Raw genomic sequence first — 26857 nt, 5'->3', positions numbered from 1 at the left:
GACCAACGATTTTAATCAATTCGACTGCCTGGTCCATGTCGTGGTACCTGAGAGAAAATTCAGGAGATCAAGCTATTGATGCTTGGGACCGTGGAGTTATGAGGTGATGACAGGTCGATAATTAAGCGTTTTTTACCCGAAAATTTACTTGTAGCCAGTCCAATAGGACTGACGCGAAACACTTTGAAGGGAGGTTTAGATAGATAGATATATAGATTCATCATTTACTGATAAACAGTATGCATTTTTGAATGAGCTTCAATCAATTACATCTGTGTTTTTAGTTTCAAATAGAATAAATGTGTTTATACATTTAACACCATTTTGTCTCAGCTCTATTGCACTGGGTTTTCAACCATTGCATTCTACAGGTGTTTCACCTCAGAGGGTCTCTTTATGGAGATGGATGACAGCAGAGTTTAATGTGTGCCAGTGGAGCAGATTGTCTGTTTGAAAGGAAGAAAAGAAGATTAAAAATGAGGGCAATTCAGCGATGAAGAAAAAATTAATTTTCAGTCGTGATAAGATACTGGGACCGGGCCAATACAGACAAGCATCAACATCCAACAGCACAGAACTACTCTTCATTAGTAGTACAAAATCTGACATTTAAAACACACACAGACACACGCACACATAGACATAATTAGGAGGGAAGAACTGTTTGGATCATATTTTTCATCAGTTACTCCTCTTTTCGCAAGAGGAGGTACCAAATACAGATTCATATTAGTGCACGTCTGTGTGTTTGTGTGGCCTTTGAGAGAAATGTCCTCAAAACAGGCTGTTTCGTGTGTGTACTGCTGGGCTATGTAAGAGCTGAGTGATTCCAGCTGTCATGGTCTCTGTTTATAGCACAGCTTTCATGGCAAATTAGGAAGTCACCAAAAGGATAAAAGACAAACTGTTGCAAAACTTTACATTCAGTTAAGTTTTCTTATTTACTCAGTTTTTTAACCAATAACAAATTTTTGCGTCACATCAAATTTACTAAACCGTCAATTTCATAAGATCAGAGCTGGCATAAGCTATAACTAGATTTTTGCATTTTTTCTGTAAGAAACTTACCATAATTATGAGATTCTGACATCCTCATAATTACAACTTGGAAACTTGGAATTTTCTAAGAGCTCCAACTTTCATTTCGTAATTACGGGAATTCCGACATGATGCTAACGCGCCATTAGTTCCGGTCCTTAAATCTGATTGGTCGAGCAGCGTTCCAAGCGTCCAACAGCACTGGGACTTTTCACTGGTTATATCACTCCACCTGTCTGTGTTTGTTCCAGACAGACTGTTACGCACATTTGAAAAAAGAAAACAATAACAACGCTGTATGATTGTTCCAAGCTGAATTTTCAATAAAATTACTTTACAATTCAGTTCCGAATGATAGTTATTTAGGCTGATGATACACAGGGCAGCTTTTTGTGCAATTTTGCCAAGCAACTTTTTTTGAGCAATGTTGTTTGGGCACTTTCCCATTAAGAATAGACAGCAAATTTCTATTTGGGTATTTAGATCGGCCGTGGGCTCTGTGTCTCACCTGGTTGCCTGTTGACAGCAACATTGCCCAAAGTTACTCAGCATTATTGCTTAAAATGTTGCCACGTGTATCATCAGCTTTACACTTTTCAGCCCTCCAGAACACTTTTAGAAGGAAAAGTCTTCGAAGGAAACATATAGGAATGATCACCATGAACGGACTAAACCCCTATACTTTGTATATTAGTGGTAGAGATTTTAGTGACTCTTCTGCAAGTTGCGTCATTACACCAGTAGGTGGCGATAAATGGCTGTCTTTGACTCATTCATTCAAATGATTCATTCAAAACTTTTATTCATTTAGGAATGAAACAAGTGACTCATATAAGTGAGTCTTTGATTAATTTAACCGTTTTGTTCAAAAACATGGAATCATTCACGAACTGTTGCTGCTGGGGCAGGGGTGGATCTACCAGGGTAGATCCACCCTAAGAAAAAGCTGTGCCACTCCACCTGCCACCCCAGAATTATCACAGAATAAAATATAAATGTAAGCAGTGTCTCATGTGCTACTTTTCAACCACGGCGATGACAGTGTAATGGAAAATATTGGCAAAAAACTAAACTGTGCATGATGGTTGCACGCGCACTCAGCGCGACCAGTGTAGTCGGCTTCATCAAGTAGGGCTCGCTGCAGCCCACAAGATCCAGGGGGCGTGGTTGGATCCACATCTAGGGGGTGGAGATTGGTAGGTTTAGGGGTGGGTTTAGAGATCAGGGGGTGGAGATGGGTATAGGTTTAGGTATATGTAAGGTGGTAGAAGTTGGATCTGGATCTAACCACGTCCCCTGGATCTTGTGGGCTGCAGGGAGACGCTCCAACAAGTCATTAACAAATGACTCTTATGAACCGGTTCTTTTTGAGTCAAAAACATAAAGCGCAGCCCATTCACTAACAAATTGTTTTTACATTTGTTCGTGAATCAGATACTGCTTCTCGGTTTATTCAGAAGTCCTCTGCCTAGAGATTTAGTCTTGTGCCAGGAGACCAGGAAACTGCTATAGTGCTGTATACTGTAATGAAATTTGACCAAATGTGCAGAGGATGCTGAATTTCCTTTTTTTATTTTATTTTTTACTGTACTGTATTGTGGTGCATACCAAGCTCATATACAATTATTTGGTATTTGAACTTTTCTAGTGTTTTTCAGCTACTGCCAGATTACTTTACATTAGTACAATTAAAATTATCCCAACAGTTCATTGCTGAATTATTATTATGATTTGTAATTGAATTTATGTTGTATACTGTAATAGACATTGAGCTGCAAAAATAATTCCTGAACCCTAATAAGAATATTTTGTTAAGTGTTATTGATCTCATGAGTGTTCCACTGGGCAGGCAAGTCCTCTGTATATTTGAATTAATAACTATTGAAAAGTTTGAAAGACAAATTTATGTTGGCTTGTTTTAAAGTCTTGTTTAAGAAACATAAATAGTTTGGTCAGTTAGATGTTCTAGATGTTTGGTAAAGTGTTGCTAGTTGGTTGCTAGGCTCTTGCTATGCAGTTGCTGGGGTGTTGCTAGACTATTGATATTGTGTTCTGGCTGGGTGATAACAGATATTCCACCTCTGGTAATAACAGAAAATCAAACATTGTTTTCAAAACTGATCCAGTTTCAGTGCTTTGATATTATTATATTTCTTTCTAATGTTTGGACATTCAAAAGTGTTACTCTTAAACTTGTACTAAAATGTGATTTATATCTTCTAAGTAGCCTATGCAATATTAATAGAACCACATGTCTTCTTTAATGATACAAGCTCAGAAAAATGTATAACCTGTTGGAAGTTTTTTATATTGTGTATTGACTTGGTGCCATGATGGATATTGAAATGTTATTTATTTTTTCATTTTAAACAGTATAGATGATTAGTTAATGGTAAGGCATTATTTGTGAACACAACTGTGCATGTCAGACAATAAATCCCCGAAAACTATGCATGGGGGCTTGCTTTGGTGTTGCCACCCCTCATAGACCCCATGCCACCCCTTTGCCACCCTAAAAATCATTTTCTAGATTTGTTTGGAACTATCGTTCATGAAGCGAAAACAAAGTAACTGCAATGTTGCCTTTAAAATGAAAGTTACTCAACATTAACATTCTATTTATTGAAAGGTTGCATAAAAAGTATCACAAATTGTTTTCCCTTTTCAAAAACGACCCATGCTGTCGTTGCTTTAGTTTCATGTTTGCGAAGACAGAGGCTTGGACAGATATTTTGAAGATAATTCCACATATAACATTGCCCCACGAGTGTGATATTGATTTTACACCATATTTAAACCGACTCCTTTTATTTATTTTCATAGTTGTTAATTGAAGTGATACATTACCCTTGCAAAAGTGTTATGGCTGTGTATCAGCATATTGAGTTATATTAGCCTTTCTGAATAACAATCATAGGCCCAAAGCTGGTCCCAAATCTGTGATGTGTAGGGTCCACTTATACATCCATCAAGGCAGTTCCCACAATGCCTTTCAGGTGTTCAAGCTCATGTAAGGCTGTATCACAGTGTCATAACCTGCAGACCATCTTGAGGCTGTATTTGCTGTTTCCGGATATAAATTGATGACTGACTGCAGGGAGATGGAGAAGATCTGGGTGCAGCTGAAGGGGTTTTAGATTACAGCCACATAAATAATCAGCCCACGTTCCCATCAAACTGCACTCTAAAATGGAAGAACTCCCAGATTCTCACAACACACACACACTAATGCTAGCGTGCTTATTATGTACAACCAAACATCATGACCACACACACATAAACTACACTACCCCTACCACAAAACAACAGAACTATTTTTAGATGCGGTTTAAGGATGTAGTGTCTATCCTGTAGTCTGATATTCAATGAGGAAGTGGAGTAAGCTCTCCTTCTCTTTCATTCGCCCTCTCTTTCTCTTTACTGGTGATAAAAAACCCTTCTTTGCTGTTATCAGCAGTTTTGTGAACATAGTTCGTTCCTGTCCTATGCTTAATCTGAGCTCAAATCAGCGCCCCCACATTCAAAATAGGCAGGAAAGCCTCACGTCCCAAAGACTTCTTCACCTCTGCCCACATTATCTGCCTCTGCCTCTGCCTGCTTATGCTCATTTATTTAACATTTATATGATGGAATTAGATGATCATTGTGGAAGATAGCAGCAGAGGCGTCATGCACACATTTTTTTGCAGCTAAATTTGACTGCCAGTGATTACTGTGTATTTTCATTCAGCTGTGACATTTTGATAATAACTCGCTTTGTGTTCCATGAAAGTCATCAAGCAATATGAGGGCGGGAAGACAAAGTCTTCAGTTTAAAGCACATCACTTTTTCCATAGTAAAATACTCTCTGTTTAATATTCAGCGACCGCATGAGTGTTGAGTGTTACCTCTATTGCTATAAACTAGAGTTATCATTTAGATTTCTTCTAAATTGCAAAGTATACTTTGACAGACATTGATGCTTAGAAATATTTTGGCCTCTTCCATAGCTCAACTCTGCCCTCTATCAGTCAGTGGAAATTATTACATTACTTAATGTCTTCTGAAGACTCTAACTTTGAGATAGACATGGAATACAAAGGGAGGCTAATGCTTAACTCTGAACCATAACCCAAACCCAGCGGTTGAATCAGTAAGGGACATGTGCATATGTTTCACAGACAGGCAGCACCATCCATGTTGAAATGTTAATCTAATGTGATGTGTGTGTTTGGCACATGACCACAGAAAATGTTCTGTCTCTTTAAGGATGAGGAAGAATGTTGAAGAATGTTGTGGTTTTTGCCAGGGCGTTAAGAGCAGTGCCCCTGCAGTCAGTCACACATGCACAGTTTTAGGCCAGCTCCCTGTCTCGCTTTTAAAGCTGGCTTTCCCACTTCATCCTTTCATACAGACGTCCCACGTCATATGTGCATCAGATCATTTACTTTTTAGGTTTTTCTCACACTAAATGATCAGTAAACCCCCTCACTCTGTTTCCCGTTTCATACGTTTGTTTGTTGCCACAGGGAGCAGGAGAGCGCTTTGTGCCTCCCAAGAAGGCCTAACGGTGCACACAAACACATTAGACTTATAGTGTGCCTTGCAAAAAAAATATGTCTTTTCATTCTCATTTTCTTGCCCTAATCTTGGCTCAACAAGCCCCCTAGTGGTGAAGAATCACCACAGCAAGTTTCAGTAAGACAAGGGATCAATAGTATCCTGCTTTATTGGATCCAGATTTGACCGTCAGAGAAACAGATGAATGAGTTTTGTAGTCTGGTGAGCAGCTCACGTCGAGTTCAGGCTGTCAGACACGTCTGGTGGTGGTTTAGGGGAATGGAGAGGGGCCCTCAAAGTGAATGCCTGAGAAAAAGAGCATGGCACGGTAAACCTGAGAGTCCTGTCCCACTTCCCCGGGAACAACACGCTCTCTCACAGGGCCGGCCTGTGGACAGAAATGAGAGGTGACAGCGTATTCATTTCAGTTGCTGCTTTTCTTTAAGGGCCTGCTAAAAGCCTGTTGAATGATGAGTGGTCAGAGGATTTATTGAGGGGAGATGATTTTAAATTTTCCTAGACGAGGTGTGCAGTCATATGCCTTGCTGTTTTCCACCAAGGATTTTCTTTTCTTTTTTTTTTTCATCCACATTTTATTTCTCCTGGCTAGTCTTAAATGTTAAGATTAATACCCTTGAGTTTCACTGTGGGTTGGTGAATGAAATGAGAACAGATTGATAATAATTGTGACTTGGTACTAGGTCTGGGTAAAAATGTTGATTTTAGATTAATGCAATCTTGATTTGAATGATCCCTACACAAATGATGGGCCTACTTTGGTTTTTATGTGAACACCAAGGTATGTGTACAGTGTGTGTGACGCAATTTCCGCTCAAATCACTCGTGCATGTGTGCACTGACATCATTTATCATTGATAACTTCTGGAGAGAAATAATGCAGATGTGGAACAAGGATGAAACTTTTAGTGTGCATGTGTCGAGTGTGTGTTCATGCATGCTATCAAATGGAATATACTCTGAAAGGCTGTGTATTCAGCTGTATGCAGACGCTAGCGTTCGTGTCAAAACTGCGGTATATTTTTGGCTTCTCACCCAGTTGCATAGTTTGAATCATTTGCTTCGCTGGTTACACCTACTGGTCAGAATAGTTTAAATGCAACGACAACTCAGCTCAAACATGCAGTAAAAGTGTTTACTTAAAGTGTAATCTATTAAATGCAATTAACAAATCATCCAATACCATAAAATATAAAGTGCTTAATATATGCTAGTTTATTAAATTGTAGAGCTTATTTGTAAAGCTTGGTTAATCAGGCCAATATGAGACTAATAACTACAACTCTTGCTCTTATATAATACAAATAAATCATTAAAATATCTACAAACGTATAAAATCATGGTCACACAAAAACCATATATACTGTATCCCTAGTTTTCAGTCTGCAATGGATACGATGCAATAAAACGGTTGAAAATGAATTGATGTAAATTAGGGCAAGGAACGTCTTTCTTTTGAGATGCTTAGCAAGCTGCACGTAAAAACACAGCACAACCAGCAGTAAAACGGCTCTTAAGAGCCCTTTCTTGTCAGTGAATTTGTGTGACCAGTAGAGGCAGATTTCTAAAAAGAAGTCCCATTTATGAACAAAAATGTGCTTTACCAGTTTGAATTGGTCTGAAAAGCTATACTGTATAATTTACAACCTTAAAGAGAGAATTTCTTCTGAGCATAACAGACATTATTCAGTAACTAAAATCCTTAAAGTCCCTAGATGGCAATGTGAGGATGTGATCTACTATGCAATTTAGTTGTCTCATTTCATAGCTGGCAATTATATCTTCGCACTGTGTAAGTCTAACTTATATCTTTCTGACTGAAAGCCAACCTGGGGTTTGATTAAACCAGATGTATGGCTTTACTGAGAGGTCATCTATTGCTTTGTTTGGATGGAGCTAACAGCTGTAATGATTGGTGTCTTATTAGAAGTTCAGCATTTTCACTGGTTAGCCTTTACCTTTATAAATGTTCTCTTATAAACCAACCACAGCGGTTTAATTTCCCTTTTGCAAATTCTAATGACATGCCTGAGTGGTCTGCTGTTTGCATAAAGATACATTTACAGATCCGGTTTCACCTGTCTGTGAAATTCATATTACAAACCATGAATCCAGAGAGTTCACACTCAGCACATGAAGTCCATGAAAGGCTCCATGAATGAGGACAGAAAAAACAGACTGCCTTCTCCAGGTGTTCATAACCATTCTCTATGTAGTTTTATGAGGGCTAAGGGAGTAGATATATATGAGATTATGAGATACGTTATTTTTCTGAGCGTCTTCAATTCTCCTGTGCTGACATTACTGGTGTTTAAGTACGAATGAGCCTGATTGTGCTTCAGTTTAGTAAAGCCCTTGGGTTTATCCTGTTGCGTGTGGGCCTTGACGGGGTTAGCGTGAAAAGAGTTGCCCTGCCTTCACTGGTGCCGGCATCTCATTTACGCGTCCCCCTTGAGAACATGGAGAGATGTGGAAAATGAGCTATCTTCATCTCTGCTGCTCTCTTGCTCCTCCAGTTAAATAAATAAGACATTACGCTGGAGGACCCAGGCCTTCATTACTACATACTCGATGTAATCAGACACGTCTGTATGTTTCTGCATATTCCTAAATAGACAGATATTAGAGAGGTCCCAGGAGGTGGAGCTGGACCTTTGAGATAAGTTTCTAATGCTAACACCTCCCACGGGGGTTGATCATAGATGTGATGTAGGAATTTGGCTCGTGCGATGCAAGATCTCATGAGAGACAGTTACATTTTTAACTGTTTTATGGAGACTGATATGGTTCAGATCTTCCATTTCCTTCAGTGCAATTTTGATCCCCTTAACCTTTGATTGCTTAAACATCATTCAGTCCTGAACAACTCTAAATGTGTATTGAAACACAATAGTGAAACCAAGCGATGCATAAAATATGAACTCATGTGAATACGATTCTTAAAATGTATCACAAGAGTTTTGGGTCTAGTTTCACTCTTGCTAGTCAGCTTGAGTTTGTTCATTAAGACTGGACAGCAAAGGGGGTTTTCACAAAGATGCCATAGAAGAGCCATTTTGGTTTCCTCATTGAACTTTTCAGTGAAAAGTTCTTAAAAGAACCATTTTATCGAAATTTGAATAATCTCAAGAAATTTTTCTCAGTATAAAGAAGCTTTAGTTTAGGTTACATGGATGTTAAAGGTTCTTCATGGAACCACTAAATAACTTTTATTTAAAAGTTGGGAACAGCTTTTATCATGCTTGAATATATTGTATTATTATTATTCCTTCTACACTCGTCTGTCTAGATCTCTTAGTTTACTTATTACTGAACTTGATAACAGTAAGAACTTTAAAGCAGCAAGACAATGGGGACGACAACAACCAGTTTCTGAGAACTAACACTAGCACTGTTTATTGTTTCTCACTCTTGTCTAAAGGCATTCGGATGGAAGTGCGTCATCCAGCCAATGATGTGTTCTCAGTCCCGGCATCTGTAAAAATTCCAGGAGCTCCTCAGGCATGATACATTAAGAAATAAAAGAACAAATAATAATATATAAGGGTGGAGAGAATCAAACTTTTCTATGTTGGTTAAAGAATTTAGCATTTTACATGTTGTAAATGACATTCAGCCGTGGAAAGTATTTTTGTATGATGGTTACCTTTAGATATGTTTCCTGTCTGGGTAAGGTGGCAATTTCCTGCTATTGTTCAAAAGAATTTATGTATGTGATCTTACGGGAACGTGGCGTGCTATTCCAAACACTGTTTATGTCAGAGTTTACTCAGGTAAAAATAGATTTATGGGAAAAATATTTTTTTTTGGTAACATTTTTCAATGTAGTTTAGGGATTATGAGCTCAAACTAAATTGTTTGTTAAAAATCCATTAGCAAAGACATATAATTGTTTTGCAAGATATTGTAACACTTTTTATTGCTGCACCCTGCATGTTGCACATTTTCCTTTGTGTAATAATTGATTACAATAGCATGGGCACATAGATTACAATTGCTAGAAAATTGCAGTCTCATATGTTGTTTGCCCAGTACATGTAAATGTAATTATGAACACTATGTAAAGTGTCATCAAGTCTTTTAATCAATTATTTAAGAACTAATTTGAGAACCGCCTTCAGTTGAGATCCATGAGAGTCTTTATCAAGTGTTTGGTTCAGTCATGCATCAGCGGCTCTCCCGACTGTAAACCTGCCGCTGGTTCTTTGAAGGAGCTAGTTCTCGGCTGGAGGAAATGGAGTTAGTGAAGTGAACAGGGTCAACCTAACAGGAAAGAGCCGCTCAGGGGTGACGCGTGGATGTGGAGCCCACTGAGCGCGACGACGATTCTGGGAGGCATCGCTAAAAATAAATAAAATTAATGCAAAATTAAATGCATATTTCCAAGCAATAACTACCACAAAGCATTTTTTTGTGCAAAACCTTTTTTTTTTTACTGTTTAGTTTTTGTGTTGTGTCCTCTGTAAATGCTCGTATAGTTTCTAAATGGCACGATTGAACGAAATAAATAAGCAAGTGAATGAATGAACGAATTGTCAAACTTTCGAATGGTCTCGAAATCTTTTCTAGCCTATATATCTGCAGAAGTTATTGGGATGTTTTCCAGTAGGTTACTCTTGTCGCGTCCCCCCTTCTCTCGTTCTGTTTTATGGTGCTGTGCTCATTTCAGTCAGATGTCGCTTTCAGTGGATGTTCAGGGTGAGCTCGTGCTTCCTCATTGGCCAGCGAGCCGCCGCTCTCCCATCTCACTTTCCCCATTCATTCATCCCTCCTCTCCTCCTCTCACGCCTCCTCAACATAACTCACACTTATCCATGACAATCACCTTCTTGTAGACGGGACTAATTATTTAAGGCTGGAAAAGAGTTCAAAAATACCCAGTGACAGAGACGAGACAGGTGAGTATTCTGTGTTTGAGCTTCAGCGCTGCAAAAGTTGAGCATGTGTTCTTTCTGATTTTAGTTTGACCAGGAAGTTTTTGTCGCTCTGCAATCATAGGTTTTTTTTTTGTCGGATAAAAACACATGCACGTGGAACTACTTTTCATTGACGAGCGACTTGAGTTCCTTGTCCACTTTGGTATGTCGATTCGTTGCTCGTTTCCAAAGTGTTGACAGTCGAGAAAGACGTTGTTTGATGGATAACGCGTGCGCGCTGGGTAAGACGCTTCAAATGAAACACTAGACGCTCTTGGTCCTCTTCGGAGGAGAGGAGATGCAGTTACTTCTGTTGAGCCTCCAGTCACTTAATTGGCCACAGATGCGGAATTCTATGCTCTTTTACCGTTTAGAAATTGGATGCATTTGGGAAAGTTTATGAGGCGAGCCCATCTCTCGCCCCGCAGGAGCCCGAGGTCTGACGCTGCGAATATAACTCGAGCGAATTATAAGACCCCTGATTTATTCATTACGGTCAGTATGTTCAGGTATCGACATGACAACATCTCATTCCTTATCGCGATTTCAGACAGCCTTTTAATTTCCTTTATTACCGTGTTGCACTTAATTATGCGTCCGTCGTTCTTATTTTATTGTTTTGTTATTCAAACTAATGTGAAGTGTGTACAGATATGTGATATATGCACAAACAGATTTAAAACAAGTTCTCTTATAAGCTATTATATGCACTTACAACCAAGAAAAATTTAACAGTTTAATTGCAATTTTAAGTAAAAACCAAGTGACAATTTCTTAAAATAAATTTAGGCTACTACACCTTTAAATCACTTTAAAATTAATTAGCGGCGAGGAAAGTCGTATTGACACTGAAAACTTGAACAGAAATAAATTATTGTAACAAGTGGACTGAAACAAAGATTATTTTATAGCTGCATAATGATGCATGGATAATGAATGTTTGATTGATCGGGAAAGGGGAAAGTAACTTGAGAAAAGCCTTTTGGTGTTCTGCTGTAAAAAATAAAACTTGCAACTAAAAAGTTGTATTTATTATTTAGGCTATATCAGGATGCAATAGTTAACTCGTCATCCCTCCGCTGTTCTGATAAATCCTCATTTAATGATTAGCCTATGGCCTTTAAAGAAGGATAAATAAACTTTAAGACCGTGCGTCAGTGGTCAGAGCACAAATCAGGACGATTTGCCAGAAATACAGTTCTGATGTTGCTGTTTTTTGATATGGCCATCAGTGCTGCTGAACTGCTGTGGAATGTTAAATAATGCGAGTGCCAGTCTGCTCTGTAATTGCATGCCGAAGGAAAGGCGAAAGACACCGTCCCCGAGGTGCCCTTTCACCCGAGACTTTGTAAGCTACACTTATTAAAACGAAAAGTGTTTCAATATGTGGCTGCTCTGACCGTGAAGGGGGCTGGGCCTATATACTTCACAAATTGACTTATCTTATATAACCTTATCTTATAAACACGGTCAACAACGAAAGATGAAGAAATGGAAAGAGAAACTGTTCTTAAATATGAAAAGTATTAGTATTATTATTATGCCTTTTTTAAAGTAAATTTGAACCTTTAGTTAGTAGAGGCCTGTGCAGTCAATTAAAGGAATAAATGCAGCTCTGTTCGTGCCCCTCATATAAGATCATGACCAGATCTGACCTCTGTTTAGATTACTGGATGTGCTTTAAATGGAAACCAATGTGCCCATCTTATTCACAAGCACTGCTGCGCTGCTTTACAATTTATGCAGGTGAACTCAGAGAATACAGATAAACGAGCTTCTCTTTTTCTCCTAAAGTAAAATATCACTGTAGGGCACGAATAAATGCATTTCCTAGAATCTGAGACGGAAATCAATTTTGAGAAGAACTGGCATGGCGAAAGGAAATATGTTCACGGAGGAGAATCCGTGAAATTCAGAGAAATAAATAAATAAAATGGGTTTGTGCTGATTTGTGAGAGATTGGAATAGATAATCGATTTATTCGTTTGCTCTTTAATATGTTTGGAATTTAGCAGATGAAAACTGAAATAAAGTTAAATTTCAGAACCTAATTTGGGACACTTGTCTTGGGACGGCGGCCGGAATTAAGGATTAAGAAACAATTTGGTTAAAATTAGCCCTTGATTTTATTATTATTATTATAGACGTTTAACTTAGGCTTATTTATTTGTTAGTTTTGCACTAAACTCCAGCTTCCTCTAAGATGACCTGTGGATCTGTTTTGTTTGAAGGGCTGTGAAGTGAACATCACACATTTCTGGGCTCTCTGTCCAAAGAACATGTTTCAGACCGTCCCCGACACGTCGTCTTACGTCAAGGTAAGACAACATCGTCACTACGAGCAGGTAATGTCAGAGGAAACAAGACTGAACTTCTAAATTGCCTTTTTCCTCTTCCCAGCTTCATTGATGACTGATGTAAATGGCTTGTTAAAAAGCGGTTTTCCGGATTCACCTCTCAACATATTTGACTCGAAGTGAATGATAGAGTATGAAAGACGTTTAGTTTGACGAATGATTTAATTAGTTTACAACACACTGTTAGTCTTAAATTTGATCTGGCCATTGAACGAAGGGACAGGCCAGCTCTGACCTTCAAAAATTTTACTTATTGCACATTATTGTATTTGACGTGGTGCTTTCTCTCTCTCTCTCTTGACATGGTCTTAAAGAATGTAAACATTGCAAATGGCAGACATCTGTTTTTGCATGAACCAAGTTCGACCAACCATGCATAGGGAAGTTTCCATATAGAACTCGAACTGTTTAAGGAATCTCTACAGATGGATGTAAAAGCCCACACTGATTATGCCACTTCTACTGATCTTGCTCACTTTATATAGGCTACCTCTTTATGAAAGGTAGGTTGTATTATCACTGTTCCTTCTTTTAGAGGCTGAAAGGTACATTGGCATATTTGGATGGTTATTTATGGCGAAGTGCCACAGCAATAACTTTAATGTATCAAAAGGCTTAGTGCACAGCGCACAGACAGAGCCATGAAAATGAAGTATTGTGCCTGCTAAAGTCATTCATTATATCTTTACAATCAGCATACTTTCCAGAGCCGAGTTGTTATGTTATGGAGACTTATTGCCCCCTGCATAAAGGAGCTTTCATGCATATAGTTTGTGTTCCTCCACAGACCCACGAACAGTCCTCGAGTTGTTTCGAGACATTAGCAGCAGGAATGTTGAGGGAAAACCTTCTCTTTGAAATCCAGCTTTCTTTCCACAGACTGAATAATAAATAGTGCACTGCGTGGCAGTGGAGTCGGGCCACGTATAAACAACAATAAAATGGAGCAATAGAAGTCTCCGGGAATATATTTGTTATTCTATTTTATGATTTTTGTATTTATTCTTATTTTTAAACACTCTTGGGGTGTGTCTGTATTAGAGCATTCTTCTTATACAACCAAACCCAAGTTTTTGTTTTGGTCAAATTTGAGAAATATTAAACAAATATGTTCCAGAAATGCTTTCACAAGTATGCGCCCCTCCCCCTCTTTGATTCGCGCGCTGCAGAGAAACGCTCATATTTGGGTGTTATTGCTGGCGGGCAGGATTTGAGCGGGAAAGGGGATTTACCTCAGCACGCCTCAAGAAAGGCCAGTTTCAGAGAAATATTCAGCGTCATTCAGGCGAAGCCAACGGGTTAAGGTTTGTGTTTGGTTAAGACCAGGCGAGACTGGGGCTCTCCAATAAAAATAAATCTCAAATTAATTACGGCCCGAAGCAGGAGGCCAGACAGTTTTGCTGTTGTGTGCTGAAGTCTCAATTTTTCGATGTTCTTATCATTCTTCGCGCGTGAGAGGAAAAGAGCGCGTGACGGTCTTGAGAAACCTGAGAATCACGATCAGGACAGCCTCGCTTGAATAGTTTCGCAAAACCATAGATAGATAGATAGATAGATAGATAGATAGATAGATAGATAGATAGATAGATAGATAGATAGATAGATAGAATCTACAACATAGGTCTATACTTGTAGACTTTAGTAGCCCATTAAGTAATTGTATAGTCGAAAGTCAGTTTAACACGTTGTTCCCACACCGTTTTTTTTCTTCCTTCTTTCTTCCTTTTAAAGTGGAGGAAGCCTCTGGTCTCACTCTGGGTTAGTCTTACTCCGGCACTTCAGGGTTTTTCCAGTAGCGTTGGGCCACTGGCTTCCCACAGGTCGTGGTTGGGAGAAATGCCTGGCTGTCAAGCTCCAGCGTCGAGCCAGATGTTCTGTGGCTCACTACATAAACCAACATGCATCTGTTTATTGGCCTTCCACAATGTTTGTTACCGCTGGACTCATAATGACCTGGGCAAGTGCCACGCGGGAAAAGAGCCTGACTTTTCTAGATTTAATGATGCACCTCACGAAGATGTTTGCTCCATAAATAAAATGTTTTTTTTTTTTTTCCGGACAATTTATCATTTCATTTTGAGAGTTGAAAACGCACTGTATCTAAAAACAGCCTTGGTTTGGATAAGCAGATGATGTCTAAATTGTTGTCCTCAAACAAGGAATATCATGCCCATGCTGTATGTCTTTGCTTTGTCACCACAAATGCAGTTCGTAATTTTGAATAAAACGCTTATGTTCGCTATTTATCTGATGTAGTTTAGTCTCAAGTAAAGAGACGTCTCATTTATAATAATCGAAATGGAGACCATAAAACATAATTATACTGTCATTAGTGACCCCTCTCCGCCAGATCTCCGTCTCGTCATGCGCTCAAAGATAATGGTGTTTTAATTAAAAGAATGGAGTCTAAGCAGCCCCTCTAGGGAAACATATGTTTCAGCTATCAAGTCCCACGCTCTGTTAAATGATGTCCACCCTTCCACTGCAACTCGCATGCACATGTCCCAAAAAACCCGATATAATGATCCAAATCTGTATTACTCAGCCATAAATAATAGTTGGTAAAAGGTTAGCTCGAACCAAAAACCCAATTTCCGTATTTCTGCTTTGTCAACTTCCTCCACCCTCTCCAAGAATGCAGAACACAGAAATTGATTAATATATGCCAACGCCGTTTATTTTAATGAAAGAAAAGCCAGAGTTGTTTTGTGCACGAGAGAGGGGCCCTGACTCGAAATGGTTAAACAAGGTGTCTCCGTTAATTACTGTGCAGGCCTCAGGCACGAGAAGCCTTGACCCCTAGCAGGATCCAGATGTGGCGCTCTCGAGGGGGCCTATCCCCCCTCTAGACCCCCATGTCGCAAACCGTGCAAGCCAGCCGACGCAGACTCAGTCTCGCTCCCCCAGGCATGGCCTTCTCAGTCAGGGGGTCTCAGGATCCGGGGGTCTGGTCACGTTTTGGGCTGGCTGCGCGTCTAGAGCGCACCGGGGGGAAAAAAAAAATGTAGGGGGTGGAGACAGACTCTGCATTTTGAAAAGGGGATGACAAGCAATGTATTCATATGAATATAATGGTATTATTACTATATAATATTGGTGCCAAATATTTTTTTTTACACTGTACACGGCAAAATCCGTATTTTATCGTGATAAATAATGTTAAGAGTTTCAGTTCTTTTCAGGACGAAAGTAGCATAAATATTTAATGTACAGTAAATGTAGTCCAGAATAGAGACGATTCCCCTCATTTCCCATGAAGATATGACATATGTGAGGCCATATGTTGCTGATTTAGCGAAATGTCGAGCAGCAAGCACACGAGAGGTATCAGCCTCTCTATATTGTCCATACAGGCTATTGCTGGAGATAAGCTGTTCATGTGCATTCAGAGGAGCGCGCACGGGTGGAGCACACGGACTTCGGCTTTATTCATGGAAACCCGTTTTTTGCTGTGAAAGAAGTTCGGACAGACTCGTCACATTCTTCACTTCAGCATAGGTAGATCCAGTTCGCTCTTTCCTTTATAGAGGAACACCGATCCTGATATTATGCCAGAATTTTATAGTTTATATGTTTATTCGATCTCGTATAAACCTGCATTCATGTAAAAAGCCAACCAAATTTAGTTGGTATTTTTTATTATATTTTTATCAGCTTAATCTAGCATGCTATTTGAGATTTGTTATTATTTTGTAACATAAATTCGATGCGTTAACGCGGTGTTTCTACCAAATCGAGTACTTTAATGTCGGAAAAAGCGCAACAAATGTAAAGAGCTGGCAGGCGTCCTGTAAATATTTCCAGGCAAAACATGTACAAAGGAAAGAAACACTATTGTTTTGGTGTCTTATCTTTTCGGGACAAATATCCTGCTTTGGGTGCCGTGATGAAGGCAGGGCCAGTGACACACACACACACACACACACACACGGCTTCCTTCTCAAGCGCAGTGACTTCACTTCCCAAATTTAGAGGAAAAAAAACCATCCGGCGAAACTGTCTCTGTCTCTCCGCCACATATCGGGGGCTGGAATTAATTCAGACGCGTGTCATGTTTGGAACATTGTCGGGCTCCACTGAAAATTGCGCAAAATGGACGGAACTATTAAGGTAAGATTGGAGGAGAGGGATCTTTCTGAGATGGGCAGAGTTTGAGAGCTTAGACGCCTGTAGTTCTGCCTGTCTGGGACTTTTCAGCCGCTCCGAGCAGCGCTTTTCCTCTTCTCTCTCTCTCCAAGTTTCCTTTTCCTTTTCGTCGAAACTTTGTTGTAGGTTGAGAACTATAGCGGAGGATCCGAGCGTTCAGATGGAGTCGACACACACTCGGACGCTCGTAAAAACGCACGGGCTAGACCCGCTATTTGTGATGGAGTAAAAAATCTAACGTTTCGATTTTAGGATTAAAATAGCGAAAGTCCGGTGCTCGACGAGGCTGCTTTGTGTTTTCAGCATACCGTGGCGTGTGTGTGTGTGTGTGTGTGTGCAGTGGTTTATATAAATCATAACGCTTTAGGTTGGAGATGTGGCTGCGCAATTGGAGTGGCACCGTGCCGAGGTTTTCCAACCATTCATATATTTCAAACGCCGAGCCCACCCACAAGAAAATATTACTCCACAGTCGTTCCCTTCTTCTGATAACTAATAATAACTACTGTAAAATACTCTCGAATGGGTTGTTAACACAAATTAGCATAGGCATTATTTGTGTGTGGTCCACACCGTTACTTTGTGAATTTTCGATAGTTTTACAAATAATAATAATAATCCGCATATTGAATCTGTGATTAAAAACAGTTATCGATATTTGAATGAAATAGCTATTTCTGAGCATCTAATAAGGTAACGATCACTGATTGATTGTTGACTCTTGTGTGCAGGGGAGGGCTGGAGATTCAAACACTCCTTTTTTGCGGTCATATAAGTGGTTTTGGGTGTGGTGTATATTTGGGGCTGTACACATCATGCTTGTGTTAGATTTTATCATGTTAAATAGTTTCGATGGGATGATTTTACTGCAGCTACACTTCAAAGAGCGTAAAATCCTTGTTGTACAATGTATGACATTAAGAATAAAAATATACTGCTAGTTATTATTATACAGTCAGTACTGTTGTGATTGGCTGTTAAAAATTACAATGAATAAATAAATAAATATTATTATTATTAGTAGTAGTAGTAGTAGTATTATTATAACAATGCCAACACATAATTAAATTGCTCTTTGTAGTTAACTACTGTTTTGTAAAATTTTACTAAATAAAAACCATAAATCATATCTCAGTTAAGATAAGATAAGCTAATGGTTGTGTGGTTTTGTATATTAATATACAAAAACACACATAAAAATGTTAGACATTTTGTCTGTACTTTGTCAGTTTATATACAGTAATATATATATATATATATATATATATATATATATATATATATATGATGTTTGTGTGTTTTTGTATATTAAAAACACATAAAAATATGTTAGATATTTCTGTACTTTGTCAGTTAATATACAGTAATATATAAAGACAGTGACGCTGGGGACAGAAAACGATTGGGTTAGTTGGTAACCAATGCTAATCTTCTGTTTTGAGAGATTCACATATGACATTTATTGTTTATTTATTATTTTGTATGACCCTAACACTAACTTTACCCTATGCTTTAAAGTTTAATAAGAATATAGTGTATAAAATATTCCTAATATAAAGTGCGACCCACAATTCAATGCGCGGGTATTTCCTGCTCCACACAATCAGGTTTCCTTCAGGTTTCCTTTTCCTCAAGACAAACAAAAGACAGGAATGCGTTCTGTATAAAATATACAGACCTTTTAACAGGTTCGCACATCCCGACTGAATGACGCATCTTCTGCAGGACGGCCCATGATGATTAATTTGGCTTTTAGATTTCTAATATGACATTTTTCAAAATTGCTTTTCCTGGTGAGAATCATAACATACGGTAGCATAATGTATTATTTATGCAGCGTGTTCAGCTGTTGGCGTACCTCACCATAAATCTACAACACCAAACCAGCCTGTGGTTCTGGATGGTTTAAGCGAGCCATGCAGACACGGCCAATTTATAGCCTAAAGAAAATAGCACCTTTGTGAGTATTTTAACCTCATTGTAACAAGAAGCTTGCACTTGTACTCTGACCATCGCCTAGCACTCTGTTTTATAGAGATGACGGAATTTGCCTTTTGACAGGCCTGTCTGTACGTATATACGAGCGTGAGTGTGGAATTAGATTTTCCTATTTTTACAACCCTCTGTAATCTTGGGAAAGACTGACTGCCAATCATGAATTACATGGTGGAGGCTGATATGTCTGCGTGTAAGTAACGTGTAACAGTCATAATAGCAGCTCTGGCCTTATCTGGCACCATGAAGGCATTCCTTAACTCTGCCATACTTATCATGCCACAGGCCTGCTGCTGTGGGTCGCCCCGATACTGTCCGCAGGACACTGATCAAATTGATGACGACTGTCACAAAAGTTCAAAAGCCAAAGAGGAAAAAAGAATGGCTTAGAGAGTGTCCCATGATCCCCTTTGCCATTTACTTTTAATCTATAAAAACAACAGAGTTGTGAAATGCACTCAATTTGATATTTGGATGCTGTCTGCTTTACAAAAAGTGTATTTCTATAAAAAAATGCCAAGGAGGAATCATTCCTTTGGGATCAAACAGTACCTAAACTCGCGCTCGAAAACCACAACGATTCACTTCTTTCAGTGCCTTGTGTTTGTACATCTTCATTTTTTATGCATTCATTGAGTATAAAGTTGAACGTTAAGGGTTTGACAGATGTTCAAACCGCGGGAAATCTTCAAGATAGTTTTCAGAAAAGCGAAAGAAAGGTTTGACTGAGATGTGAATGGAGACGATGCACGAGTAGACGCTGCTCTCCCCGGAGGGGCCTGTCTGCCGCGTTTGTTTTCTTTAATAAAACTACATCACCCCAGCTGAGCGCCTGCAACGAGAGCAAATGTAGAAGTGACCCTGGACAGATCCCTCTGCCTCTGTTCTGTCTCACATATGAGTCATGGACAATAGTAAGAACTTGTACTCATTGAAAGTCACATCTTTGAAATTCTTCTCCAAATCAAAAGGTTAATTTGATGTTAACAGTTGTTATAAGTTAACTGTAATTATTATTAATATTATCATATTTTTAAAATAATTTGACTTTCTTTAAATGATTTCCCTTTCTGCTGACATCACAAATACCTCTTTTTTTTAGCTCCTCCCCCTTCAACCTCCTGACCTCATTCTGCTATGTAATTCCCGCTGGATAAAGTCCTACTCTACTTTTTTTTTTTTTCTGAATGAATATAACATGGACATATGTTTCTTGAAATTGTAAATAAGACTGTTAATATTTGATTCAAATTTTTACTTGCAGTTTATTTGTAATTGTGAAATTTACTAGCGATTTCTGAATGAAAATTGTTTCTACTCCATGTTTTTTTTTTTTTCCAGTGTACAAAGTAAAAAAAAAAAAAAAGTTGTAATTACAGCAAAGACTATTGGAGTATGTTTTATAAGAAACTACTATTTCAGTTTGTTAATTAAAAATTTGACATTTAGGCCTATTTGCATTTAATTGTGCAATTTTATATTTATTTTATGAAATTTATTAGCAATTTCTCAATGAAAAGTTTTCTACACCATTTTTTGTTTGTTTTTGTTCATTGTAGACAGTCATATGATTATTTATTTATTTATTTGCAATACCACCTGGTACATAAAAGGCTATATGGAATCGAAATGTACTACCCCATTCACTTTCATAATGCACTTTTCAGGCTTTATTGTGCTTAATTCATTGGTGCACATTATTCCAAGAAAAAGTGCATTTATAATCTTTTATCAGAACACCTCCGAAACAACTTTCTTTTCTGCTGACATCACAAATCCCTGTTTTTTAGCTCCTCCCCTTCAACTACATGGCTTCATTTTTCTATGCAGTTCAATTTAAAAAATCCTTCTCTACATTTGTTTTCCTTATTGAATATCCTATTTCACATAATATGTCAAATTAAGTAAAACAAGGTGCTTTCCTTGTTGACTAAGCTATGTTCCCTTTATCCTTAGCAGTGGTGTGGTTATGTGTAAGCAATCAATTGTACTGCTTCATTTGCACCCAGCATCTGTGATTCTGCCCTTCAGCAAGAAACAATTTACTATTTGTTTTGCTTAATTCTGGTTACACATGATGAACTGAAAGTCATTTGTCATTGGCTCTGTGCTTTAATGAGAAACAGTGATACAGTTTCGGCCCGTTCACTCCTCCAGGAGGCATTGTCAGTGGTGAGTGAAGACCAGTCTCTGTTTGAGCCTCCGTACGCTGCTGCTGCTCCCTTACCCAAGACAGACATGACTGCGTCCGGCGCACAGGACTACGGTCAGCCTCACAAGATCAATCCTATCCCCCCTCAGCAGGAGTGGATCAACCAGCCCGGCCGGGTTCATGTCAAACGAGAGTATGACCACATCAATGGATCCAGGTATGGCACAAAAACCCCCTTTGTTGCTATTATTATTCTGTGTTCGTGAGTAGTTCTGTCTGAAATAAGCATTAGTAAGCAATAGCCGTTCTGACTCTGCTTTTTATTTCTTTCTAGCAGAGAGTCCCCAGTGGACTGTAGTGTGGGTAAATGCAATAAAATGGTGGGTGGGACCGATGCATCTCAGCTGAGCTATACTGGCTACATGGATGAGAAGTGTGCTCCGCCCCCAAACATGACAACCAATGAGAGGAGAGTTATCGTCCCAGCAGGTATTGACTGCGGATTGAATGCTGCATTTATAAGGGACACAAATGTAATACACTGGAAAAATGATGTAGAAACAACTTTCACTCAGAAATTGCTAGTAAATTTCATGATTTATTACGAAGGAAAAAAAACAAACAAAAAAAACAGCAAATAACTAAATTTGAAGTAGAAAGGTTGAAATTGTATATTCTTTTGAAACGTATTCCAAATAACCTGTTTTGTGCACAACTTCAAAAACTACTGTTTTAAAATTAAACACTTTCAAATTACATTTTAAAATGGATGTATTTTAAATATAAAAAGGCTCAGATCTATTTAAAGGGATAGTTTACCCAAAAATAAAAATTCTGTCATTATTTAGTCACCATCAAATTGTTTGAAACCTGAATGAAAATCAGCTGTTGCACACGAAAGAAGATATTTTTCAGAATGTTGATGGTAGCCATTGACATCTACATAAAAAAAATACAGTGGAAGTCAATGGTTTCAACAGGGTGAGTAAATAATGATCGAATTTTTGTATTTATGTGTGAGCTCTCTCTTTAAGGTATAAAAGCTGCACTAAACTGAACAGTAAAAATTATGTTTCTAAACATAAAAAGCCAACAGTAGCCATGTATTGTCATTATTTTCTTGAAATTGCAATTTATTTTATGTTAATGGTGATCTGAACTTAACAAAAGTTGGAGGAGAAAACAATATACTATTGAAAATAATAATAATGCATGACCTTTGGGTGTTTGGAACAGTCAATATTTTTGGATTTCCATTTGCAGTCACTATCCTTGAGTCTCCAGCATATTTATTTCCATTTCAGACCCTTCTCTCTGGTCTCCAGACCATGTGCGGCAATGGTTAGACTGGGCCATTAAAGAGTATGGTCTTCAGGAGATCGACACAGCCATGTTCCACAACACAGATGGAAAAGAGCTTTGCAAGATGAGCAAAGAGGACTTCCTGAGACTTACCAGTGTCTATAACACGGAGGTCCTGCTCTCACATCTCAATTACCTCAGGGAAAGTAAGTCCACCACCTCTTTGTATTCGTTTGAGATTGGCTAATTTGGGTCATTCACTTTTGCTGCCATTCTTTTAATGTGTTTGTGCCCTCAAATGTGTAACATACAGCTTTTCTACAGTATGCCTCGCTTTATGATGTCAGAATATATTGTAACCCTTATATTTCATATTTTTGTCACACTCTCAGAAAATAAATGGTGCAAAAGCTGTAGAAAAAAAATAAAGATGTCACTGAATGGTAGCCACTAATATGCACCATTTAGGTACTAACATGTACCTTGTGTGGACTAAAATGCAATTTTTTTTGGGGGGGTGGGGGGTTAAAGTACAAAGGTGTACCTTTTGAAATTTTACCATTCCAGTGACAGCTTTTGTACCTTTTTTATGAGATTGTACCCTTTCAAAAGGTAATAATATGGACACTCTGAAAAATGCTGGGTTAAATAAAACCCAGCGCTGGGTAAAATATGGACAAACCCAGCGATTGGGTTGTTTTGACCCAGCGGTTGGGTTACTGCCCAGAAGGTTGGGTTAAACATTTAACCCAACTGTTGGTTGAAAACAACCCAATTGCTGGGTTTGTTCATAGTTTACCCAGCGCTGGGTTTTATTTAACACAGCATTTTTTAGAGTGTACATTTAAAGGTATTAATATGCACCCTTTAGGTGTAAATAAGGTACAAAAGTGTACTTTTGAAGGGACGGTGACCTAAGGACAGCTTTTGTACCTACGACATAAATAAATAGTGTAATAACTAATCTCACAGTAGTTGCAATGGCCTGACTTTGTCTCATGACAGAATGCATTAATGACTTCAAAACAAAATCAGCGTAATTGCAATTTCATCAAAAATCACCCCGGAGATGTTTTAGAGCAGTGTTTATATTTTGTTTATGACTATTTATGAGGTGCCGAGCAACTGACCAATAAATTGTTCCCAAACTATTTAGAAAAGCTTGTAATAATGGTACCACAACAGTAAAATGTTTGGAAGTAATTGTAACTGTTTAATGCATGACTATCCATGCAAGAAATGGAGCCTAGTTTATTCCACATGGCTGCTGTCATTGTTTTTAGCCACGCCGTGGCACAGTCACTCAAACCACACTGAGATCAAGTTTACAGCAATATTTTATAACATACTTTTTAATAGTTTGCACATTACGTTCACTTTCATTCCACTCGAAGGCTTTAGTAGGGAGGGCTCCTGTCTTTCTCCACCTGCTTGACTTTTACTGGACGCATTTGGTTTGGCAAAGTCGCAATGATTATGAATTTCAGCAACCATCCCGTCCAGAGCATCTCCTCCTGAGCGCTCTCGGCCCCAGATTTAGAGAGATGAAGCCCAGGTGCATGGCCTCAGGAGACGGGCCAGCGAGGCCCCTGCCTACACACTGCACGGGAAAGTTTATCCCTAATTTACAACAGAGGCATCTTGCCCCATTTCTCTTCCAAAGGATTTCTTATATTATTTTTCCGCATGTTTTGGCTAGAATCCCACGGCTTTGGCGAAAACTAAGACCACTCATCCACTTAAAAACATTAGTGCCATCTATAATCGAACAGTCGGGTGGACACGCCGCATCTGTGTGTGAATTGTTTGCACAAGAATTGCATCGGTAAACAGAGCTACGCATTCTCCGAAGGGTTGCATTTAGATGCAATTTGCTAGGATGGTGAGAGCAGCTGGCCCATCCAAACATTATGACAGCAGCCCACTTCTGAGGTGGGTGGAGTCCCAACAGGGCTGAGCGGTTAAAACGGTCCTCCTTAAAAAATAGTGATGGATTCTGCTGTGAGGTAATGGGAACTTTATTCCGTGGGTGTCAACAGTTTTGTGCTGGTGGCCAGGCTGTGGGCCTGCATACAGACTCGGAGTATAACAGAGAGCCATTGTGAGTTGCAGGGCAGAGCCGAGCTTGTCTGTGAGCTGTCAGGTGTTTTTTTTTTTTGAAGAAGAAAGCTTGATTTTGGAGTTTTCATTAGGGACGATCGCCCCGGGACTGAGTCAGAGCTTACGCGCCGGGCATTGTGGATCTGCTTTCCGCTCTTTCTTTGATTTATCCTGTGTGTTTTGGAAACAGAAGAAATGGTTGGTAATCCTTCGCTCCACCATTTGTATTGCCTTGGAACACGTCCCGAGTCAAAATCAAATAATAATAAGAGAGATGGTCCCATCTACCAGAGGCTACTCACTCTCAACCAGAAGACATTTGTGTTCCTTTTAGCTGTTTGTAACTTTAAACGCATAGTTCACCCCACCAAAAATATTTTACTCACCCTCATATTATTTGAAAACTTGTTATTCCTTTCTGGACACAAAAGGAGATATCTGCAAAAATGTCTCAGTGTTTTGAGTCAAAGGTCCAAAACAAAGGTCCACAGCAACCCATTGAAACCCACTGATTTTCAATTTTCATTTCATTCATTTCCTTTCATTTTCATTCAATTCAATTAAATTCAATTCAATTCAATTGATAAAATAATATCAAAAAAAATAAATAAATTGAAATGTACATTTAAAAACATTTTTTAAAAATGTATGGTAGCAGCAATTAAAAGTTTCACACTCTTCAAAATAAGTTCTTTATCTCCACGTTGGTTGCAAGAAGAAAGTTTAACCTCCATGGAACCTTTCCATTCCACTAAAAGCTTCTTCTTCTTCTTCTTTTTTTTTCTTCTCTAGATTATTAAAATGTTCTTCACACACAAACACTTGGTTCTCCCAAGATTCTCCAAAGAACTGATCACTAAAAAGGTTTATGGGAACCAAAAATGACCCCCTTTTTGGAACCTTTATAAGTCTACAGATTGACATTTATATTACCAAAAAATAAAAACAAAAATAATAGTAATAATTATTACTATTATTTATTATTATTAGTCATACTTTATTATTATTATTATTATTATAATACACTGAATAATTAACTGAAATAATAATTTTGTACCAAATTACAATATATATATATATATATAGAGAGAGAGAGAGAGAGAGAGAGAGAGAGAGTTGGGAAACTTACCGTTAGCCAATTAATAGGTTTTTACTGTTAAAATAATGATATTATTTATGAGCAAAAAGTTTTAACATTTTGCAAAATATAAACCACAACATGAGGGTGAGTCAATAAAAGAATGTACATTTTGGTAGGAGAACTGTCTATTTAAGAGGACCATGTTTTATGTAGTTTACATGTGTGTACATGTATGTAGGTCCATATGTTTACTAGAGTGATTTCATTAGAGCCCCGGGGCTCAGGGTTTGAAACCGAAGATGATCTCTTTCCTCTCGCAACACAAACAGACACAATCACAATAAAGCCCTCACACTGGGCTTGGATCCGCAAACACACAAACGCACACATCCATCGGTCCGCTGTCTGCCAGTGTGACAGTCGGCAGCGTAATCATTTCATACACATCTGTGTACATGCTGTGGTGTTTACATAGAGTCTGATTAACATTCCTCCGTGTCGTTGCTTATACACAGCGGAGCAGGGCAGGGTCGAGTCCTGCCTCTGGCCAAACTGCAAGCAAACGCTGACTCATACAGTACACACACACACACACATGCATCAGAACGAGCTGAAGACGCAGAGCTGGTGAATAGGTACAGCTGCTGGAGCTCGATGGTGCTGGCGGAGGTTTTGTTTTGGCTTTGCTGTTGGTCAGTTATTCAGATTTTATTAGTGATTGCCGCCCACTCGCCAATGTGCTTTCAATTTGGCTGCAATTTGAGAATTTGTTGGAATTTCATTGCAGGAGGGGAGCGGAGCTGAACTGCTGCCTTTGTCTCGACATACACACACTGTACAGACTGGAAAGGTGTGTGTGTGTGTGTATATGCGTGTTTGTTAGAGAGGTTCTAGGAGTAAGATTGGACATGCACAGAAATAAGTGCTTACTCTCACAGAGTCACTGTATGTGTATATATACTCACATATATATACAGATAGTAATAATAATAGTAATAAATAATAATTAATTACATTTATATAGCGCTTTTCTAGGCACTCAAAGCTCTTTACATTGTCAGGGAGTATCTCCTCATCCACCACCAGTAATGGGACGTCATCTTGGATCACTTGCAGCTCTTCTGTGGTGAACGCGTTTTCGGTGTCTGAATTCAATTTAATTTATTTTTGGGCCTTAATAATAATAATAAAAACATAACTGTCTGGTGGTTG

General features: G+C 38.7%; 1 protein-coding gene across 14 annotated transcripts in view; it reads left to right on the top strand.

Annotated features, from left to right (window-relative positions):
• The first annotated feature begins 10271 nt into the window (after positions 1 to 10271).
• LOC306888563 (Friend leukemia integration 1 transcription factor-like) overlaps positions 10272 to 26857 on the top strand; it is a 32848-nt gene continuing 16262 nt past the window's right edge. The window contains exons 1-5 of one of the 14 annotated variants that reach the window (XM_079446953.1): positions 10272 to 10494; positions 12744 to 12830; positions 21168 to 21379; positions 21500 to 21651; positions 22467 to 22670. In XM_079446953.1, coding sequence (XP_079303079.1) covers positions 12792 to 12830; positions 21168 to 21379; positions 21500 to 21651; positions 22467 to 22670 — 607 coding nt within the window. In that variant the 5' untranslated portion in view covers positions 10272 to 10494; positions 12744 to 12791. Of the gene's footprint in view, positions 10495 to 10586; positions 10755 to 12743; positions 12858 to 15964; positions 16368 to 16769; positions 16980 to 21167; positions 21380 to 21496; positions 21652 to 22466; positions 22671 to 26857 lie in introns of those variants that run through there. The other 13 variants (XM_079446951.1, XM_079446957.1, XM_079446950.1 and 10 more) reach the window with 13 other exon arrangements.

This window comes from Barbus barbus, assembly GCF_936440315.1.
Source record: "Barbus barbus genome assembly, chromosome: 22".
Classification (NCBI taxonomy): Eukaryota; Metazoa; Chordata; class Actinopteri; order Cypriniformes; family Cyprinidae; genus Barbus; species Barbus barbus.
The sequence above is the reverse complement of the archived record's forward strand: the minus strand, read 5'-3'. Positions and strand labels throughout refer to the sequence as shown.